Source organism: Sander lucioperca, chromosome 2 (assembly GCF_008315115.2).
Source record: "Sander lucioperca isolate FBNREF2018 chromosome 2, SLUC_FBN_1.2, whole genome shotgun sequence".
Classification (NCBI taxonomy): domain Eukaryota; kingdom Metazoa; phylum Chordata; class Actinopteri; order Perciformes; family Percidae; genus Sander; species Sander lucioperca.
In genome coordinates this window covers 45,141,117-45,161,116 of record NC_050174.1, presented here as the reverse complement: position 1 = coordinate 45,161,116, position 20,000 = coordinate 45,141,117, and the positions used below count along the sequence as shown (strand labels likewise).

At 41.6% G+C, this 20,000-nt stretch overlaps 2 protein-coding genes across 4 annotated transcripts in view; one reads left to right on the top strand and one right to left on the bottom strand.

Moving 5' to 3' along the window:
- LOC116065149 (scavenger receptor cysteine-rich type 1 protein M130-like) overlaps nt 1-9,339 on the bottom strand; it is a 151,464-nt gene extending 142,125 nt beyond the window's left edge. Inside the window, exons 1-2 of the mRNA XM_035998601.1 lie at nt 9,195-9,339; nt 8,527-8,559 (exon numbers count right to left, since the gene is read on the bottom strand). Of these exons, the coding sequence (XP_035854494.1) occupies nt 8,527-8,559; nt 9,195-9,249 (88 nt within the window). The 5' untranslated portion in view covers nt 9,250-9,339. The remainder of the gene's footprint in view (nt 1-8,526; nt 8,560-9,194) is intronic.
- Nucleotides 1-20,000, top strand: part of LOC116065151 (scavenger receptor cysteine-rich type 1 protein M130-like) — a 90,574-nt gene that overhangs the window by 64,181 nt on the left and 6,393 nt on the right. For all 3 annotated transcript variants that reach the window (XM_035998613.1, XM_035998618.1, XM_035998615.1), the window contains exon 8: nt 19,721-20,000. This exon is cut by the window's right edge and continues 35 nt beyond it. In XM_035998613.1, coding sequence (XP_035854506.1) covers nt 19,721-20,000 — 280 coding nt within the window. The remainder of the gene's footprint in view (nt 1-19,720) is intronic.

Sequence of the window (20,000 nt, the reverse complement as noted above, 5' to 3'; positions counted from 1 at the left end):
GATTCCATGGCTGGATATGGAGTGTTTTCCCCTGAACACTTGGCCTTTGAGCCATGAGGTCACAGCGAGATCTTTTGAGGAATTGAGGGCATTACCTCTAGTGAAAGTTTCCCGGTTTTGTTCTCTGAAAAGTGTCTCAGTGTGTAAAATCACTGACAGGAGCGTGTAGCTCGGGTGAAATCCATACATACCGCTTGGCTTTTTATGAGAACAAACAGAAGTCTGACAAAGGTGTCTCTGGTGTGATAACAATCATCAGACAAGGGTACGCGGCTCGAGTGAAGTCTATACACGCTACCTGGCCTTTTTCAGATAAATCAGAAATGCACAAAAAACTGAACACGCAGTAAGGACTCAGATTGACTTGTACGACTGTAAAATTATTTAGAAACTGAGCTCTGGGCACTCCAGTCTCTAAACCCAGGGGCTCACGCCTTTTCTGGTGGCAGTGTATTGGTTTATGGTTGTTTGCTGTGTTTTGTGTAATATCTGGCGCTGTTTGTCGGTTTTACTTGTTCTTATGTGTCATTTTTATAGTCTGTTTTGCTTGTGTGATATCTGATCGTTTTACATGTGCTGATTGTGGTTGAGCTGTTTTGGTTGTCTTTGTCTGTTTCTCTGTGTATGTGTGAGGTTTTGTAGTTTGGGGTTAACTGCGCATATTAAGTAGATAATATCATAGGAGATACTCCGGGGAGAGGTTGATAACTCCCCGTCTTAAGATCGGTACACTATTGATCGAATCATCTAATTTTTATATATAATAGAATAATACCTATATGACTGTTAATAGAATACAATAATCTACTTTAGACTGCTGCTGAGTGTCATTTCTATAAACTGTTACACCTGACTCTCATTATGATCATTGTGATACGGGTAACATTGTACAAGGTTAAAATCCTATGAAACACCATAGTGATAGTTCATCATGATATAAGGTGTCCCCCACAACTATAAGACACCGTAGACGTTGTTTAACACTGCTATAAAGGTGTCCTTTACGGCCATAAGAGTTAGTTAAATGTAATATCTTCAATAAGGTGTTTTCTATAGCCTCAATTGACGAATAAACCGATATCACTGATCAAGAGTCTTCAGTGACATGGTTCGCTGATTTTTGGGTGTTTTGTTGGTATGAATTCCTCAGTAAGCGTTCTAACAACATCTGGACTATATTGTCATATATTTACTGATATACCTATAATCTAATAATAATAATAATAATAATAATAATAATGACGATAATAATTGGAATAGACTTTATCTGTAATGCATTTTGCAGTTAGAACTAATCTCAAAGTGCTACGGTTCTTAATATAATATACCTGTTTGGTATATTGAAGAGGGAGAAAAACAAAGTGGACTAGCTTTGAGAGGGAAAGAACTGTTAGACAGCAGTCAGAGCGTGACTGGATCAGGTTACAGGTGGCCGTTTTCCGGCGGGGAGGAGCTGTCTGTTAGTGAGCGGCTGCAGCAGCGAGGAGGAGCCTGCTGCAGGCCTTTTGTCTCTGTACAGCTCAGCACACGAACATAACAGCTTGAACTGTAACACACATGATCTTTTTTTTTAATAACTTGAATTGGCAAAAAATAAAATTCAATTCAGTTTTATTTATAGTATCAAATCATAACAATAATTATCTCAAGACACTTGAGGTTGGGACATGTTAACCGTACTCATTTTAAATGCTGAAACTCCTGAGCAACAGGATGAGTTACTACAAAAACTTAAAGCGCTAAAAATACATATTCAGGCCCCACTAGTGGAGCCTCAGATGCCACCCCCCTTTCAACAGCAGGCACCCCAGTATCAGCCCCCTCCTTATGGGTCTCCAGCTCAAAACGCTTATCAGCCTCCTCAGGGTCAGTTCCGTGGGCGTGGTAGAGGGAGAGGTGGATTGCAGGGCGGCTATCAGAAGTGGCCACAAAACCACGGACAGCCACAGGACCAGCACAACCGGCCAGGGTTGTGTTATGCGTGTGGTAACCTAGGGCACTTCCGCAGACACTGTCCAAACAACAGGCAGGCTGCGCAGGGCTCAGTGCAGCAGGGCGTGTATTTTTTTCCCCAGCCAACAGGGCCCCCGGTGCCGAAACCAACGGGCTCCACAATAGCCACAACCCTGGTGAGGCTGTCCAGAGAACCCTGCTGCCCCACTAAATTATCTTCAAAATAGCACCTCAGTGGCATGGGTCTCTGGTCAAGCTTGCTATTCACTCATCCTCAGCCTACTGAACTGGGGCCTGTGTAGTTTTCCCATTCCTACCGTTTCACAAAATCTGAGACAGAAATAGTTTAAATTAGGGTAATGGAGTTCCTATTGATATTGTTAGTAGCGATCATATCTCTGAGCCCTTGTTCTATTTCACCAGCATATATATATATATATATATATATATATATATATATATATATATAGTGTATGACATGTCGGTGAATTGTATAGAATTACATAACAGTTACTCTTCACTCAGAAGTCAAATTGACCATTGACCTACTCTTTGCCTTTCCTCTGAACTATATATAGATGACAGTTTTCCTATTAATGACGGAAAATATGCCTTCCCATAGTGCCATTAGCTGATGGAAATTGTGAAATTAAATTGCAATAACTCGTGAAACGCACATTTGATTAAAAGTTATAAAGGTTAACTTCCACAATCGATTTCCTACCTGAAAACAGTATTTATCCATGTTTACTTTCGGTATGCTTTTTCTCTGTCTCTGTTGGGCCAGATGAAAAAGGGAGGGGTAGATTTTAAGTTTAGAAACATTAACAAAACATTTTGAGTTCCCCCTCCCTGACCTCTCAGTGGTTTGGTCCACTGCCTGCTGCACATTAGGATCTGCCCTCGACTCACAGCCACATCAGATAGTGACAGGAATGTATTAAGTAGGTGGTTCAAGGCTATTTTATTCATATTAGACATTAGATGAAGATGACTCTTTTCTCAAATAGTAATTAATAAATTAGTCATAAAAAGTCAAATAAAAGTTTATGTTAGTATAATATAATGTCACGTTAGTTCATATTTTAGGAGGTGTGTGGCTGTCAGGGTTAGCAGATGATCTTTACCAGTGGCTCACTAATTTACATTATGATCAGCTAACTTAACAATTGTATAAAACCATTGTATTTCTTTTATATGGGGACACTCTTTCAAACTAAATCATTATGTGTTAAGGTATTTTTGCCGCTTGATTGTAAACTTCAAAATAAATACATGGCTTTAAAGAAGAATATTTTGGTAAATTTCGTCAGCTTTTTCATTGAATTGAGAGAAACACTGAAAAGAAGGATAATGGTACAGTCTATGCTACACTAATTATAGTATTAAGATTTTCCTCTGTGTATACATGTCCTCTACCAGTATAGTTGTGGCTGTATTATTTGTGTCCCCTTAAAAATTGCTCTTCGGAAATGTTATGTATTGTCCTCATTATTGATTATAAGTCTCCAACCATTTTTCTTCATAAATAAATAATAATAATAATAATAATAATAATAATAATAATAATAATAATAATGTTTGCTAACCTTTCCAAATTTGAACCTCCAGCAGGCAGTCCATATTTGCTTTGTGTCAAATGACGTCTGGCTGGCCTCATTACCAGAACAGGACTGGCACTCCTAATATTCTTGTCTGCGCAAAGACATGAGGTCAGTAACAACTAACTTGCTAACTGTGGCAGACAATAGTGATGTGTTGGGACTACATTCTACCTCAGGAGGGTAACCACTTAAATTAAAAAATGCTATATCACAAGCACCATAACCTAGAAACTTTAAGACAACTAATGTTACTTTTGTATACATCACTAATTTAAGATTTCAAAGCCAAAAAACCAGTCAGTATCGGGATTTTGTAAATGCGTTCAGATATTCTTGTAATCTGATATATTCTACCAAAAAAGACAAATTAGGAGTTCCCCTGTATAAACAAAACATATGAACTATGGTGTTTTATTGTTTGAACTGCCTAACAGTCATACCTATAAGCCATGCTGAATGGAACACTTATTTGTTTGATTTGACCGTTTTGATCTTTCTTTTTCGAAAATATGAGCACTTTTCTGCATTACTATTTTTGTTTATTTTTCCTCACCTTTGGGGCATGTTATTTTATTACATACATTTTTTACGTAGGTTTTATTTGATTTGAATTATTACTGGCGTCAGCCCATTGTTTGCAATTTTACTTTAGTACTTCTTTGCACAAATGATTTGACTTCTTCTATTGCTATGCCTATCTGCATTTTCTTACTCTGTTGCCTAAGGTCGACTACAGTGAAATGTTTCACTGTTATCAGACCAGACGTAGATTGGCTGTGCGTTTACATAGCATGGAAGAACTCCTCCTTTCTTTACCACTTTCTTTACTTTTGAAGACGCTATTGCTCACACAACACAGACACAAAGCGTTTCCCCCCACAAACCTATTATTGTGGAGCTGTCAAAACTGGGTGGGACAGGCTAATACAGGAAAATGAGTCGCAGACTGATTGGAATGACATTTCCAAGTTGATAAGTGATCTAATGCATGACAGTGACTAAAACAGTTGCTGTGTGTTGTGCAGTCTCACAGTTCTGACAGCTTCACTCATATCCATCGTACCTCCATCTGTCTCACCGGCGTTGACACTTGCTTAGTTTTGGAAACTGATATCTCATAGGCTACACTTCACAATGTCTATTTCATTTTGTACTTTTTCCTTGTTGCTTATTGCTCTGAGTTGTGCTTAGGTCTGAAAAGAGGGTTTTAAGTTCCGAGACACAACGGCTGTCTCGTACATGGATATTATCAGGACCTAGCTGAGGGTTTAGCTTATAAAATAATTTTGATTTGTTAATGAGTTATGAGTTTGCATGCCTCAAAAGAGGGATAGCATAGCATACCAAATTTAAATAAAGTGTTTTAATAAATAATGTGTTATTTTGGGTATTTTGTTTTCTGGATTTAAAAAAAAGAAAGTTTAAATTTGTTTTTACCAATTCTTTTTGTTTGTTTTCATCGATATCGCCGAAAATTCTGTTTGCTTGTTTGTTTTATGGCTAAAAATTCTGTTTTGTTCTGTTTGACTTAACATCAGGAACCCGGTGGGTAGGTGCTCCTTCAAGTGATAAAGCGAAACATTTGGTCCAGCCCTAGATGGAATCATATCAAGCCCTACTCTCTACTGCTACCACTTTGAAATCACTGAAAGGACCACCTGGATTCACCTTCATCACACTGTAATAAGGTATTTGGGTTGTCTGGGGGAGACAGAGTGGGCTGAGGAGTCTAGTCTCACTGATCCGAAGTGGGAGAGGAGAGTCTGGGCTACAAAGGGGGTCTTTTAGACTAGAAAAGTGTTATTAGTGGATCGTCTCAAACCCAGTGAAGAAAATATATATGTATACATATATATATATATATATATATATATATATATATATAGATTGCATCCCTCAACCATATTAGAGGAGAAAGTGAACTAGACTCATCAGTAAAGAGTCTCTAACCAGAAGCCCAACCAAAAATGGACCACAGACGCCCGTGGCATCCTTTTAGACTTCCGGGACTGTGCGGACTCAGGGGAACAATGTGTTTCCTCTTCTTAGCTGCACTAATAATACTGCCACCAATAATATGGCACGATTAGGTGCTAAAAAACAGGAAAATAACCAAAATCAATGCTACGAATCTGACTCTGAATCTGACCACTGATACACAACCGAGCATACCAACCATGCCTACCCATGACCATCGACGAATAAAACAAAGTCACCATGCAAACCACTCGATTACATTAACCAGGGGCAGAACACAGTCATTTACTGTGGACCCATGTTCAGGCCAACAATTTGTGTGCAAAGCGAGAGGAAGGGCTACCGATCAAGCCTATCTCTGCACAGAGTACTGTACCAGTTGAGACCATGTGTTCCAACACTCTCACACAGATTCCGAGGGTTACAAAGCCGAAACCGAGCAGACGTCCAGATGGACCTTAGTTAGAAAACTATCGAATGGCCAGTCACCTAATTGGGATAGTATAGTGACAGTAAGGAATGTAAACAAGGCAGACCAGGGTATCTATTGGGTGTGTTTAGATGTAGCTGGAAAAGACCCATGTGAGAGAATTGCTATCCGCGTACAAGAACCTCCAGTCAATGAACCCGAAACAACCTTTATTTTGCAAGATCAAATTGTCACCTATCCAACCGACTTGACCAGCAAAGATAAAACAGCTATGGAACAATTGCATAAGCATGCTCCACAGTAAGACCCTATTCAAAATTAAAAACAACAAAAATGATGCCACAGGTTTGCAATGTATCTTTAGTCTGTTTAGCTATGCACTCTTTAAACCTCACATCTAAAAAGGAAAATACAAGTCATTTGAGTTTACTGTTTCCTTCAGTAAATATCTGACTCACCTGTTACTAATATATATCTCACCTGTTACTTAAACCTTTTCCAGGTAATGACACCTGCTCCTCAAGAACAGGTTGGAGAACAGGAACAAATTGGTCACATTTTAGATCGAAATCCTTCAATATATATTTTGATGAATTCAGTAGCTTATTTACCTATAGCTTATAGCTTATTTACTGAGGAAGCAGCTCATCAGACTCCGTCATGGCTGCTGGAGACAATCTGCTGCCATTCTAGCTGCTGCATGTGTGTGTCAACCTGGGTACATTACTGTCATAGATGATGTCATAGATGATGTCACCGTAGGGCTTACCTAAGCAGGTGAGATCCAGGATGGAAGAAGATGACAATGATGATGCACACTCCCTCAGAGCAGATCCAAATTGAACACAGTTAGACCTGATCCACCACACAGATCTGTATGAGGACTCTCTCTCTTCTACAGAAACAGCAGAGCCACAGTCCAACTCTCTGCAGGCAGCAGCTGCTTCCTTCCGGGGCCAGAAATAGAGATCCACTGGTCTCCATTCTCTCTGATATTTCACCTCCAGTGTTCCTGCACAGCGCCTGTTTCCTCCCACCAACCTGACAGGCTCTGAACAGAAACATCAGCAAAAAATTAAAGGTGATTAACAAAATTAACCAAATCAAAGCTGCAGCTCCTCTTCTACCTGAGCAGGTGAGTCCAACATCTTTTCCAGGTGAGCAGGTGTTTCTATCTGAGCCTGAGCTTCTACAGTCCAGGAGAGCAGACTCACGGCCTCCACACTGGAACTCTTTGGTCCACATTGGAGCCTCCACTTCTCCATAGAGCGCCCCCTGGAGGACCAAAGGAGCCCCACAGCCAAGCTCCCTACAGACCACCTCTGCATCCTGCTGGTCAAAGACATCTTCACACACTGAGGACCAGCGCTGGGTAGACTGGTTAGTCTTCACCTCCAGTCTGCCTGAGCACATACTGGTCCCATTCACCAGCCTGACAGAGTCTGGAGAGATGATAAAAGATGTAATAGAGAAAGAGAAAAGACACCAGACACTAAATAAAAGATGTCATTAAACAACAATTCAGTGATTCAAACTGGACTCAGCACAATACCAACAGAAGTTGATCATTAACAGACTCATCTTTATAACACCTCAGACTGCAGCAATGTTACATCTTATTTACATTTAATACACTCTGTTTTCCATTTCTGAAAACTTTCAAAGTGAGTCAAAACATACCACAACATCATCATCTGCAGATTTCTCTATTCTGTTCTTCTGCTCAGATACTCCACAATCTTTGCCCTCCACACAGACAAGTTTAAACATTTTCACTCTTATTTTTAATAGAAGATCTGTGACCCAGAATAAAAACCAGTTTAGAAAATGATCCCTAAAATCTAAAAAAGGGGTAGGGTCTGGACTCTCTTTTAAGTAGTTTCCCAGGGTGAAGGAGCCACGTTTGAAGTGGAGATACTGACGAGCCCCTGATGGAGCTGAGCTGCTCAAATTTGGGGCCAGTAGGTCATTGGTGCCTGTTGTGGTGGCAACCAAAGAACCTGCTGGTGAAAACCAGTGGCTCAGAAAGCTGTCAAGCTGATGGTCTGCTGCCATTCTAGCTGCTGTGTGTGTGTGTGTGTGTGTGTGTGTGTGTGTGTGTGTGTGTGTGTGTGTGTGTGTGTGTCAACCTGGGTACATTACTGTCATAGAGGATGTCATAGATAATGTCACTGATGGGCTTACCTGAACAGTTGAGATACAGGATGGAGGAAGAGTAATCTGATGACAATGATGATGCACACTCCCTCAGAGAAGATCCAAACAGAACACAGTCAGACTTGATCCACCACACAGATCTGTCTGAGGACTCTTTTCTCTCTTCTACAGAAACAGCAGAGCCACAGTCCAACTCTCTGCAGGCAGCAGCTGCTGTCTTCAGGGTCCAGGCAGAGCCATCAACTGGTCTCCATTCTCTACGATGTTTCACCTCCAGTGTTCCTGCACAGCGACTCTCTCCTCCCACCAATCTGACAGACTCTGAATTTATTTAAGAAAAGATGAAACTGTAAATACTGATACTGCTTTAATAATTTTTTATTTCTCTTTTCTGTCTCTGTGTACCTGTTGAGGTGTGTTCTCCTTCAGCCTGGAGTCCTGAGGAGAAAATCAGAAGGTAACATCAGTATAAAGCAGCATGATTGGATCACATCTGTGGACAGAACAAACTCTCTCAGGTTGTTTTGTAAAGAATCTTCTAGCAGCTCAGAAACATCTCAGTGAACTCACTCTGGAGCATTTTACCAGTTTGCTAAATGTGAATGAACATGTGAATACACAGAACACTAGTCTGCTGTTCGGGGAAGGAATTTAAAGAAAACATATACTGTAATTATCTTTAACCGCAACTATTCTGTAATTATTGCATACTTAAAACTTAACCAGCTGATTGGTTTCTTCTGGCTTAATCAATAGATATAATTGGGAATAATCTGCATAACAGTGACACTATGTAGTGTTTCCTAACAATATTCCCTAGGGGAAGCATATTTAATGTAAATAAAAGTGGTCCAAGCACAGAGCCTTGTGGAACACCATGACTTACTTTACTGAACATGGAGGATTTATCGTTAAATCTATTTTCCCATTTGTGTGTGTGTGTGTGTGTGTGTGTGTGTGTGTGTGTGTGTGTGTGAGAGAGAGAGAGAGAGAGAGAGAGAGCAGTTTGTCCTCTTATTACAAGATCATCACAAATATTCAAATAACACATCATCTTTAAAGCTGAGTCCTACCTGGGCTGCACAGCAGCAGCAGCACCAACAGGTGATACATGTCCAGGTGGAGCATCTCTTTGATCACCCCGTGTGCTGTCCTCAGTGTATATCTGTGAACAGGAAGAGGAGGAGCTTTACTGGAACAGAATCAGAATCAGCTTCAATGGCCAAGTAAGGCTACATTTACATTGCTCATTTTTGGGTTAAAATTGAATATCTTTTGCTACATTTACACCTCACATACACAATGCTCTGGCAGTGGTTTGGATTCTGCGGGGTTGTGTTGCAGTCTTAACGGCTGCAACTTGTACAAAATGCAGCTGCCAGATTTATAACCAGAACAAGTCGCCGGTCTCATATCACACTTCTCTTCATCTTGCATCCCTTCATTGGCAAATTCAGATTCCAGTATAAGATCCTGTTGATAACCTTCAAAGCATTACATGACCTTTCCCCCATTCCATTTCTGAGCGCCTTGTTCCTCACTCCACTAACCGCCCCCTCAGATCCTCGAACCTTGGTCTTTTATCTATCCTTCGCTCCAACTACAAGACCAAAGGTGATCGTGCCTTTGCGATTTTAGCTCCAACACTCTGGAATCTTCTCCCTCTGCCTGTTAGGTCTGATGTAACTCTGGACTGTTTTAATGGCAATGGCCTGGCTTTCTCTTTCATTAGTTACTAGTTCAGAGTGTCCAATGGACACAAGGTGTTACAGAGTTAAAACATAGAGTAAAATCAACAGGTGACTAAACATGTATCCAGTTGATATGGCTTATGTTATAAAATTAGGTTGAAATGTCAAAAGAAGAGCTAAAGAGCTGGTGGAGGGCAATGATGTGTTTCTGTTGGGTGATCCAGCTCATCCCCTTATGCTGTACCTCAGGAAGGAATACCCCAATGGTGGAGTTACTCCACAGGAGCAGTATTCAGGGCTATCACTTTGCAAAGCACACATGGTGATTGAATGTTCACCTTACTTCCTGCTTTTCTCCCGTCATAACTTTTATGCTTTTATCCAAAGCGACTTCCAATTAAGTGCTATCAACCCTGAAAGTGCAAACTCCAGACAGCAAGTACATTAGCTTTAAATAAGCAAAACAACAAAGAGCCATATGAAAGTGCAGCTTCAAGAAATATATATATATATATACCCATGCAAGGGTGGGGAAGGTAAGAGTGAGAGGGCAAAAGAAGAGAGAAGATGTAAGAAGTCAGTTGACTTCTCTGTCTGGATGTTGAAGTTGCCCAGAAGTACCAGCAGAGGGCCAGTTTCAGGGATGTTTGAAAGGACATCCAGCTCCTCCAAAAACTCTCCCAGAGGACCAGAGGCCTGTACTACGAATCAAGATCAACATGTCCTGGATTTCTTTCAGTGATCCGGCTTCACCTAACCTAACAACCGTGGTCCCGCATAAGCTGTATCACGACGCTGGTTATCAACTAGTTCAGTCAACCCAGGTTTTTCCAATCTAGAGACGTGCGCGTTCACATAAAAGAGGCGGTGTTTGCGCACCACGACCAATCGCAAACATCTACCAGAGCTGCATCTTTTAAACAAGAAGAACAAACTATAATTCTACATAAATATGAAGAACACAGACACGGTTTAACAGGCAAAACGCAGGAAAGAAAGCTGGCAAAAAAGCCGACGCTGTTATGCGTAAATCACAACGCTTAGCTTATCAATATCCAGTGGTGTAGTCTACGTGATAGTAAGCTCCAGAATTTCCATATACTCACTTAAAAATGCCCAATGACACGTAACAACATACTTTCCATTATATGTTTGGTATATTTTGAATTGTCATCTGTGCTTTTTTCTTCACATAGGCTCAATGGAGGTATTTCACCATAAATTGGTGCATAAAAGTGTATCGGAATGCAGGAAATGAAGTCGTTGATGCTTAAAACTTCCCTGGGGGAGGACACCCAGACCCCCCACTATGATATGCCCCCCTCCTCCCCCAAAGGCAGATTCTGGCCAATATACAGTACAGTACAACCACTACAATACATTAGACTAAACTGTTCACTTCCCCATCAGTCAGGCACAAGATCTGACCATATATAATTACACTTTTGCTTTCCATAAACTGTCGTTGCTTTAGGCTTTTATTTCAGTTGCAACCCCAGCAGTGGTGCGCGATCGTGAGAGAAAATAAAAAAAAACATAAAAACATAATTTAAACCGATGTGCACATTGGCAACACACGGCTAAAGAAGGCAACAAATAGCCTATAAGTAATTCCCTCCGCTGAAAATCTATATCTTTCATAAAAATACCCATCAGGGAATGTTAACGGGGTTGTCGGTCTCTAAATGTTTTAACTTTTATGAGCGCACCTCTCTCTCTCTCTCCGCGAACCGAGCTCCAGCTGATCTTCTAAGAACGGTGACGCCGTTATCAGTCGAGTATTGATTGGTCAGTAGGCGGTGCTTTTACACCGGTTGATCTCTAATCTCCAACATAACCTGCTCCCGACCAGGTTAGGCGTTCAGCATAAGTTACCACGGCGATTGAACCCGATCACAAGTGATCCACCTTCGTAGTACAGAAAACCCTGGGTTGAGCCTGAAGTTAGCTCGTTAACGCCAAATCTCGCTTCGTAGTACAGGCCTCTGGTGGGTGGTAGATAACAACAATGATTAGTTTTACTGGATGGGTTATGGTAACAGCATGATGTTCAAAAGACAGTGGAATGAAGTGTGGCAGTGGGTAGAGAGAAAATCTCCACTTGGGGTTAATGAGTAGGCCTGTACCCCCGCCCCTACCAGTCGGTCTGGGTGTGTGGGTTAAAGAGTAGGCGGAAGAGAAAGCAGCAGGGGTGGATGTGTTGGTCGGTGTAATCCAGGTCTCAGTGAGAGCAAGGAAGTCAAAGGATTGCTGGCTGGCAAAGCCAGAGATGAACTCAGTCTTGCGAGTGGCAGACTGGCGGTTCCACAGGCCACCTGCGACAAGGTGTTGAGTGTGTGTGGAGTGGGTGGGATAGGTAAGAGAGGTCGGGATACGGAAATGTTACGAACTTACGCGAGGTTTGTGGTATCTCCGATAGGATATATGGACAAGAATGGAGAAGCAGCACATTTCCAGATAAAGACACCAAGCAGTGCAAGTAAGATGTAAGATATCAAGAAGATATCAAGCCCACTTAGCCTCCCACGAAGACTCTCGCATAGACTCCTTTGTCTTTGTCCTCCGAGTCTTGCCGCTGAAGCTGCCGCTTCACACAAATGCCAATATTAAATACAAGGAGGTGATTGGTGTTGGCTACAGGTGAGGAGGCCCCACCCTGGCTAATCACTCAACAAAGCACCTGGACAGTCGTTAAGCACCACTCCCCAACTCCACACTTCACACTAAGCTAGTCTGATTACCCTAAACAGTTACAGTCACTTTAAGTAAGACCACAAAATTCTGGCCAAAAACACCGCAGAAGCGGAAGAAGCAGAAGAAGCAGCAGAACCCACAGTAAAAGCAGCAAAGACAAGAGGCAAGCAACAAAAGCAGCAAAACCAAGTAGCAAACAGCAAAAGACAGCAGAATGAGCAAAATCAGCAGAACAAACACAGTCAATTTAACCTTAAGGCAGCAGTGGGCAGAGAAACCTAATAAAGTAAGTACTTATCTTAATATCTAGCTAATAGTAATAGTAAGTCTCCTCAGAAGTCAAATGCAAAAAAGCGACTACGGCTACTAGAGGGCGCCGCCACTAGAAACCTAAATATAGGTCAGAATGATGCTGGAACAAATGAGTTATGGGGGAATTTACGTGGGGGGGGGGGGGGGGGACAGTTTCAGACAAACACACAACAACTCAATATTTAGAGCTTCAATAATGATCGAGGGTCAATGACACATTTCTGGACCTGAAAACTAATTCAACATCCAAGTTCCAACTGGATTCTCCCATTATGTAACACTGCGGGGACATCCACTATATGAAGTTTGAAGCATTTCATTCTAATGTTAAAAAACAATTAAACTGTATTTTGTGTCTGAATTATTTCTAATAACATTACAGCTGATTAATAATATTCTTATTATTTCTTTTCCAGAGTCGGACAGATAAAATAAATAAATAATATAATAATTATTGGTCTTGATATGACTGAGTCACAGTGCCCTGCGTTACATGTCATATTGATATGATTGATTGAGAAAGGCATCCCGCCATATCAAGACACAACACATGTCCTGTCTTGGAAGGAAAGATGGGTGGAGTGGGGCAGAGTCCTGTCTGCAGAGATACAGTGGAACCAGGAGACAAACTGAGAGAGGAGAAAAGGAGAAACTAGGAAAACACAAAACAGAAGTAAGAGAGCGACTGTGGAACCTGAAGGAGAAAATACGAGGAAAAAGTTTGAGAAACATCAGAGGAAAAATTAAAAGAGAATAAATCAGACGGTAAGAAAACAATGCCTCCTTCAGGACGTCTCATCTGCTTTATAACTTTATAACTTTATAACTTTTCTTCCTAATGTTCCAGACGAAATACGATTGTTTTGAAGGCAATGTTTCATTTTGCATCAGATTTGGGGAGTTTTGTCATTTTTATGTGTTTTGGTGTGTCGTGTTCTGAGGATACAAGGTATGCTTTCACAAAAAAAAGTGTGTGAACAATTGAGAAAAACAATTACTTTTATTATTATTATTATTATTATTATTATTATTATTATTATTATTATTATATTATTTATTTATTTTATCTGTCCGACTCTGGAAAAGAAATAATAAGAATATTATTAATCAGCTGTAATGTTATTAGAAATAATTCAGACACAAAATACAGTTTAATTGTTTTTTAACATTAGAATGAAATGCTTCAAACTTCATATAGTGGATGTCCCCGCAGTGTTACATAATGGGAGAATCCAGTTGGAACTTGGATGTTGAATTAGTTTTCAGGTCCAGAAATGTGTCATTGACCCTCGATCATTATTGAAGCTCTAAATATTGAGTTGTTGTGTGTTTGTCTGAAACTGTCCCCACGTAAATTACCCCATAACTCATTTGTTCCAGCATCATTCTGACCTATATTTAGGTTTCTAGTGGCGGCGCCCTCTAGTAGCCGTAGTCGCTTTTTTGCATTTGACTTCTGAGGAGACTTACTATTACTATTAGCTAGATATTAAGATAAGTACTTACTTTATTAGGTTTCTCTGCCCACTGCTGCCTTAAGGTTAAATTGACTGTGTTTGTTCTGCTGATTTTGCTCATTCTGCTGTCTTTTGCTGTTTGCTACTTGGTTTTGCTGCTTTTGTTGCTTGCCTCTTGTCTTTGCTGCTTTTACTGTGGGTTCTGCTGCTTCTTCTGCTTCTTCCGCTTCTGCGGTGTTTTTTGGCCAGAATTTTGTGGTCTTACTTAAAGTGACTGTAACTGTTTAGGGTAATCAGACTAGCTTAGTGTGAAGTGTGGAGTTGGGGAGTGGTGCTTAACGACTGTCCAGGTGCTTTGTTGAGTGATTAGCCAGGGTGGGGCCTCCTCACCTGTAGCCAACACCAATCACCTCCTTGTATTTAATATTGGCATTTGTGTGAAGCGGCAGCTTCAGCGGCAAGACTCGGAGGACAAAGACAAAGGAGTCTATGCGAGAGTCTTCGTGGGAGGCTAAGTGGGCTTGATATCTTCTTGATATCTTACATCTTACTTGCACTGCTTGGTGTCTTTATCTGGAAATGTGCTGCTTCTCCATTCTTGTCCATATATCCTATCGGAGATACCACAAACCTCGCGTAAGTTCGTAACATTTCCGTATCCCGACCTCTCTTACCTATCCCACCCACTCCACACACACTCAACACCTTGTCGCAGGTGGCCTGTGGAACCGCCAGTCTGCCACTCGCAAGACTGAGTTCATCTCTGGCTTTGCCAGCCAGCAATCCTTTGACTTCCTTGCTCTCACTGAGACCTGGATTACACCGACCAACACATCCACCCCTGCTGCTTTCTCTTCCGCCTACTCTTTAACCCACACACCCAGACCGACTGGTAGGGGCGGGGGTACAGGCCTACTCATTAACCCCAAGTGGAGATTTTCTCTCTACCCACTGCCACACTTCATTCCACTGTCTTTTGAACATCATGCTGTTACCATAACCCATCCAGTAAAACTAATCATTGTTGTTATCTACCACCCACCAGAGGCCTGTACTACGAAGCGAGATTTGGCGTTAACGAGCTAACTTCAGGCTCAACCCAGGGTTTTCTGTACTACGAAGGTGGATCACTTGTGATCGGGTTCAATCGCCGTGGTAACTTATGCTGAACGCCTAACCTGGTCGGGAGCAGGTTATGTTGGAGATTAGAGATCAACCGGTGTAAAAGCACCGCCTACTGACCAATCAATACTCGACTGATAACGGCGTCACCGTTCTTAGAAGATCAGCTGGAGCTCGGTTCGCGGAGAGAGAGAGAGAGGTGCGCTCATAAAAGTTAAAACATTTAGAGACCGACAACCCCGTTAACATTCCCTGATGGGTATTTTTATGAAAGATATAGATTTTCAGCGGAGGGAATTACTTATAGGCTATTTGTTGCCTTCTTTAGCCGTGTGTTGCCAATGTGCACATCGGTTTAAATTATGTTTTTATGTTTTTTTTTATTTTCTCTCACGATCGCGCACCACTGCTGGGGTTGCAACTGAAATAAAAGCCTAAAGCAACGACAGTTTATGGAAAGCAAAAGTGTAATTATATATGGTCAGATCTTGTGCCTGACTGATGGGGAAGTGAACAGTTTAGTCTAATGTATTGTAGTGGTTGTACTGTACTGTATATTGGCCAGAATCTGCCTTTGGGGGAGGAGGGGGGCATATCATAGTGGGGGGTCTGGGTGTCCTCCCCCAGGGAAGTTTTAAGCATCAACGACTTCATTTCCTGCATTCCGATACACTTTTATGCACCAATTTATGGTGAAATACCTCCATTGAGCCTATGTGAAGAAAAAAGCACAGATGACAATTCAAAATATACCAAACATATAATGGAAAGTATGTTGTTACGTGTCATTGGGCATTTTTAAGTGAGTATATGGAAATTCTGGAGCTTACTATCACGTAGACTACACCACTGGATATTGATAAGCTAAGCGTTGTGATTTACGCATAACAGCGTCGGCTTTTTTGCCAGCTTTCTTTCCTGCGTTTTGCCTGTTAAACCGTGTCTGTGTTCTTCATATTTATGTAGAATTATAGTTTGTTCTTCTTGTTTAAAAGATGCAGCTCTGGTAGATGTTTGCGATTGGTCGTGGTGCGCAAACACCGCCTCTTTTATGTGAACGCGCACGTCTCTAGATTGGAAAAACCTGGGTTGACTGAACTAGTTGATAACCAGCGTCGTGATACAGCTTATGCGGGACCACGGTTGTTAGGTTAGGTGAAGCCGGATCACTGAAAGAAATCCAGGACATGTTGATCTTGATTCGTAGTACAGGCCTCTGGTCCTCTGGGAGAGTTTTTGGAGGAGCTGGATGTCCTTTCAAACATCCCTGAAACTGGCCCTCTGCTGGTACTTCTGGGCAACTTCAACATCCAGACAGAGAAGTCAACTGACTTCTTACATCTTCTCTCTTCTTTTGCCCTCTCACTCTTACCTTCCCCACCCTTGCATGGGTATATATATATATATATATTTCTTGAAGCTGCACTTTCATATGGCTCTTTGTTGTTTTGCTTATTTAAAGCTAATGTACTTGCTGTCTGGAGTTTGCACTTTCAGGGTTGATAGCACTTAATTGGAAGTCGCTTTGGATAAAAGCATAAAAGTTATGACGGGAGAAAAGCAGGAAGTAAGGTGAACATTCAATCACCATGTGTGCTTTGCAAAGTGATAGCCCTGAATACTGCTCCTGTGGAGTAACTCCACCATTGGGGTATTCCTTCCTGAGGTACAGCATAAGGGGATGAGCTGGATCACCCAACAGAAACACATCATTGCCCTCCACCAGCTCTTTAGCTCTTCTTTTGACATTTCAACCTAATTTTATAACATAAGCCATATCAACTGGATACATGTTTAGTCACCTGTTGATTTTACTCTATGTTTTAACTCTGTAACACCTTGTGTCCATTGGACACTCTGAACTAGTAACTAATGAAAGAGAAAGCCAGGCCATTGCCATTAAAACAGTCCAGAGTTACATCAGACCTAACAGGCAGAGGGAGAAGATTCCAGAGTGTTGGAGCTAAAATCGCAAAGGCACGATCACCTTTGGTCTTGTAGTTGGAGCGAAGGATAGATAAAAGACCAAGGTTCGAGGATCTGAGGGGGCGGTTAGTGGAGTGAGGAACAAGGCGCTCAGAAATGGAATGGGGGAAAGGTCATGTAATGCTTTGAAGGTTATCAACAGGATCTTATACTGGAATCTGAATTTGCCAATGAAGGGATGCAAGATGAAGAGAAGTGTGATATGAGACCGGCGACTTGTTCTGGTTATAAATCTGGCAGCTGCATTTTGTACAAGTTGCAGCCGTTAAGACTGCAACACAACCCCGCAGAATCCAAACCACTGCCAGAGCATTGTGTATGTGAGGTGTAAATGTAGCAAAAGATATTCAATTTTAACCCAAAAATGAGCAATGTAAATGTAGCCTTACTTGGCCATTGAAGCTGATTCTGATTCTGTTCCAGTAAAGCTCCTCCTCTTCCTGTTCACAGATATACACTGAGGACAGCACACGGGGTGATCAAAGAGATGCTCCACCTGGACATGTATCACCTGTTGGTGCTGCTGCTGCTGTGCAGCCCAGGTAGGACTCAGCTTTAAAGATGATGTGTTATTTGAATATTTGTGATGATCTTGTAATAAGAGGACAAACTGCTCTCTCTCTCTCTCTCTCTCTCTCTCTCACACACACACACACACACACACACACACACACACACACACACAAATGGGAAAATAGATTTAACGATAAATCCTCCATGTTCAGTAAAGTAAGTCATGGTGTTCCACAAGGCTCTGTGCTTGGACCACTTTTATTTACATTAAATATGCTTCCCCTAGGGAATATTGTTAGGAAACACTACATAGTGTCACTGTTATGCAGATTATTCCCAATTATATCTATTGATTAAGCCAGAAGAAACCAATCAGCTGGTTAAGTTTTAAGTATGCAATAATTACAGAATAGTTGCGGTTAAAGATAATTACAGTATATGTTTTCTTTAAATTCCTTCCCCGAACAGCAGACTAGTGTTCTGTGTATTCACATGTTCATTCACATTTAGCAAACTGGTAAAATGCTCCAGAGTGAGTTCACTGAGATGTTTCTGAGCTGCTAGAAGATTCTTTACAAAACAACCTGAGAGAGTTTGTTCTGTCCACAGATGTGATCCAATCATGCTGCTTTATACTGATGTTTACCTTCTGATTTTCTCCTCAGGACTCCAGGCTGAAGGAGAACACACCTCAACAGGTACACAGAGACAGAAAAGAGAAATAAAAAATTATTAAAGCAGTATCAGTATTTACAGTTTCATCTTTTCTTAAATAAATTCAGAGTCTGTCAGATTGGTGGGAGGAGAGAGTCGCTGTGCAGGAACACTGGAGGTGAAACATCGTAGAGAATGGAGACCAGTTGATGGCTCTGCCTGGACCCTGAAGACAGCAGCTGCTGCCTGCAGAGAGTTGGACTGTGGCTCTGCTGTTTCTGTAGAAGAGAGAAAAGAGTCCTCAGACAGATCTGTGTGGTGGATCAAGTCTGACTGTGTTCTGTTTGGATCTTCTCTGAGGGAGTGTGCATCATCATTGTCATCAGATTACTCTTCCTCCATCCTGTATCTCAACTGTTCAGGTAAGCCCATCAGTGACATTATCTATGACATCCTCTATGACAGTAATGTACCCAGGTTGACACACACACACACACACACACACACACACACACACACACACACACACACACACACACACACACACAGCAGCTAGAATGGCAGCAGACCATCAGCTTGACAGCTTTCTGAGCCACTGGTTTTCACCAGCAGGTTCTTTGGTTGCCACCACAACAGGCACCAATGACCTACTGGCCCCAAATTTGAGCAGCTCAGCTCCATCAGGGGCTCGTCAGTATCTCCACTTCAACGTGGCTCCTTCACCCTGGGAAACTACTTAAAAGAGAGTCCAGACCCTACCCCTTTTTTAGATTTTAGGGATCATTTTCTAAACTGGTTTTTATTCTGGGTCACAGATCTTCTATTAAAAATAAGAGTGAAAATGTTTAAACTTGTCTGTGTGGAGGGCAAAGATTGTGGAGTATCTGAGCAGAAGAACAGAATAGAGAAATCTGCAGATGATGATGTTGTGGTATGTTTTGACTCACTTTGAAAGTTTTCAGAAATGGAAAACAGAGTGTATTAAATGTAAATAAGATGTAACATTGCTGCAGTCTGAGGTGTTATAAAGATGAGTCTGTTAATGATCAACTTCTGTTGGTATTGTGCTGAGTCCAGTTTGAATCACTGAATTGTTGTTTAATGACATCTTTTTATTTAGTGTCTGGTGTCTTTTCTCTTTCTCTATTACATCTTTTATCATCTCTCCAGACTCTGTCAGGCTGGTGAATGGGACCAGTATGTGCTCAGGCAGACTGGAGGTGAAGACTAACCAGTCTACCCAGCGCTGGTCCTCAGTGTGTGAAGATGTCTTTGACCAGCAGGATGCAGAGGTGGTCTGTAGGGAGCTTGGCTGTGGGGCTCCTTTGGTCCTCCAGGGGGCGCTCTATGGAGAAGTGGAGGCTCCAATGTGGACCAAAGAGTTCCAGTGTGGAGGCCGTGAGTCTGCTCTCCTGGACTGTAGAAGCTCAGGCTCAGATAGAAACACCTG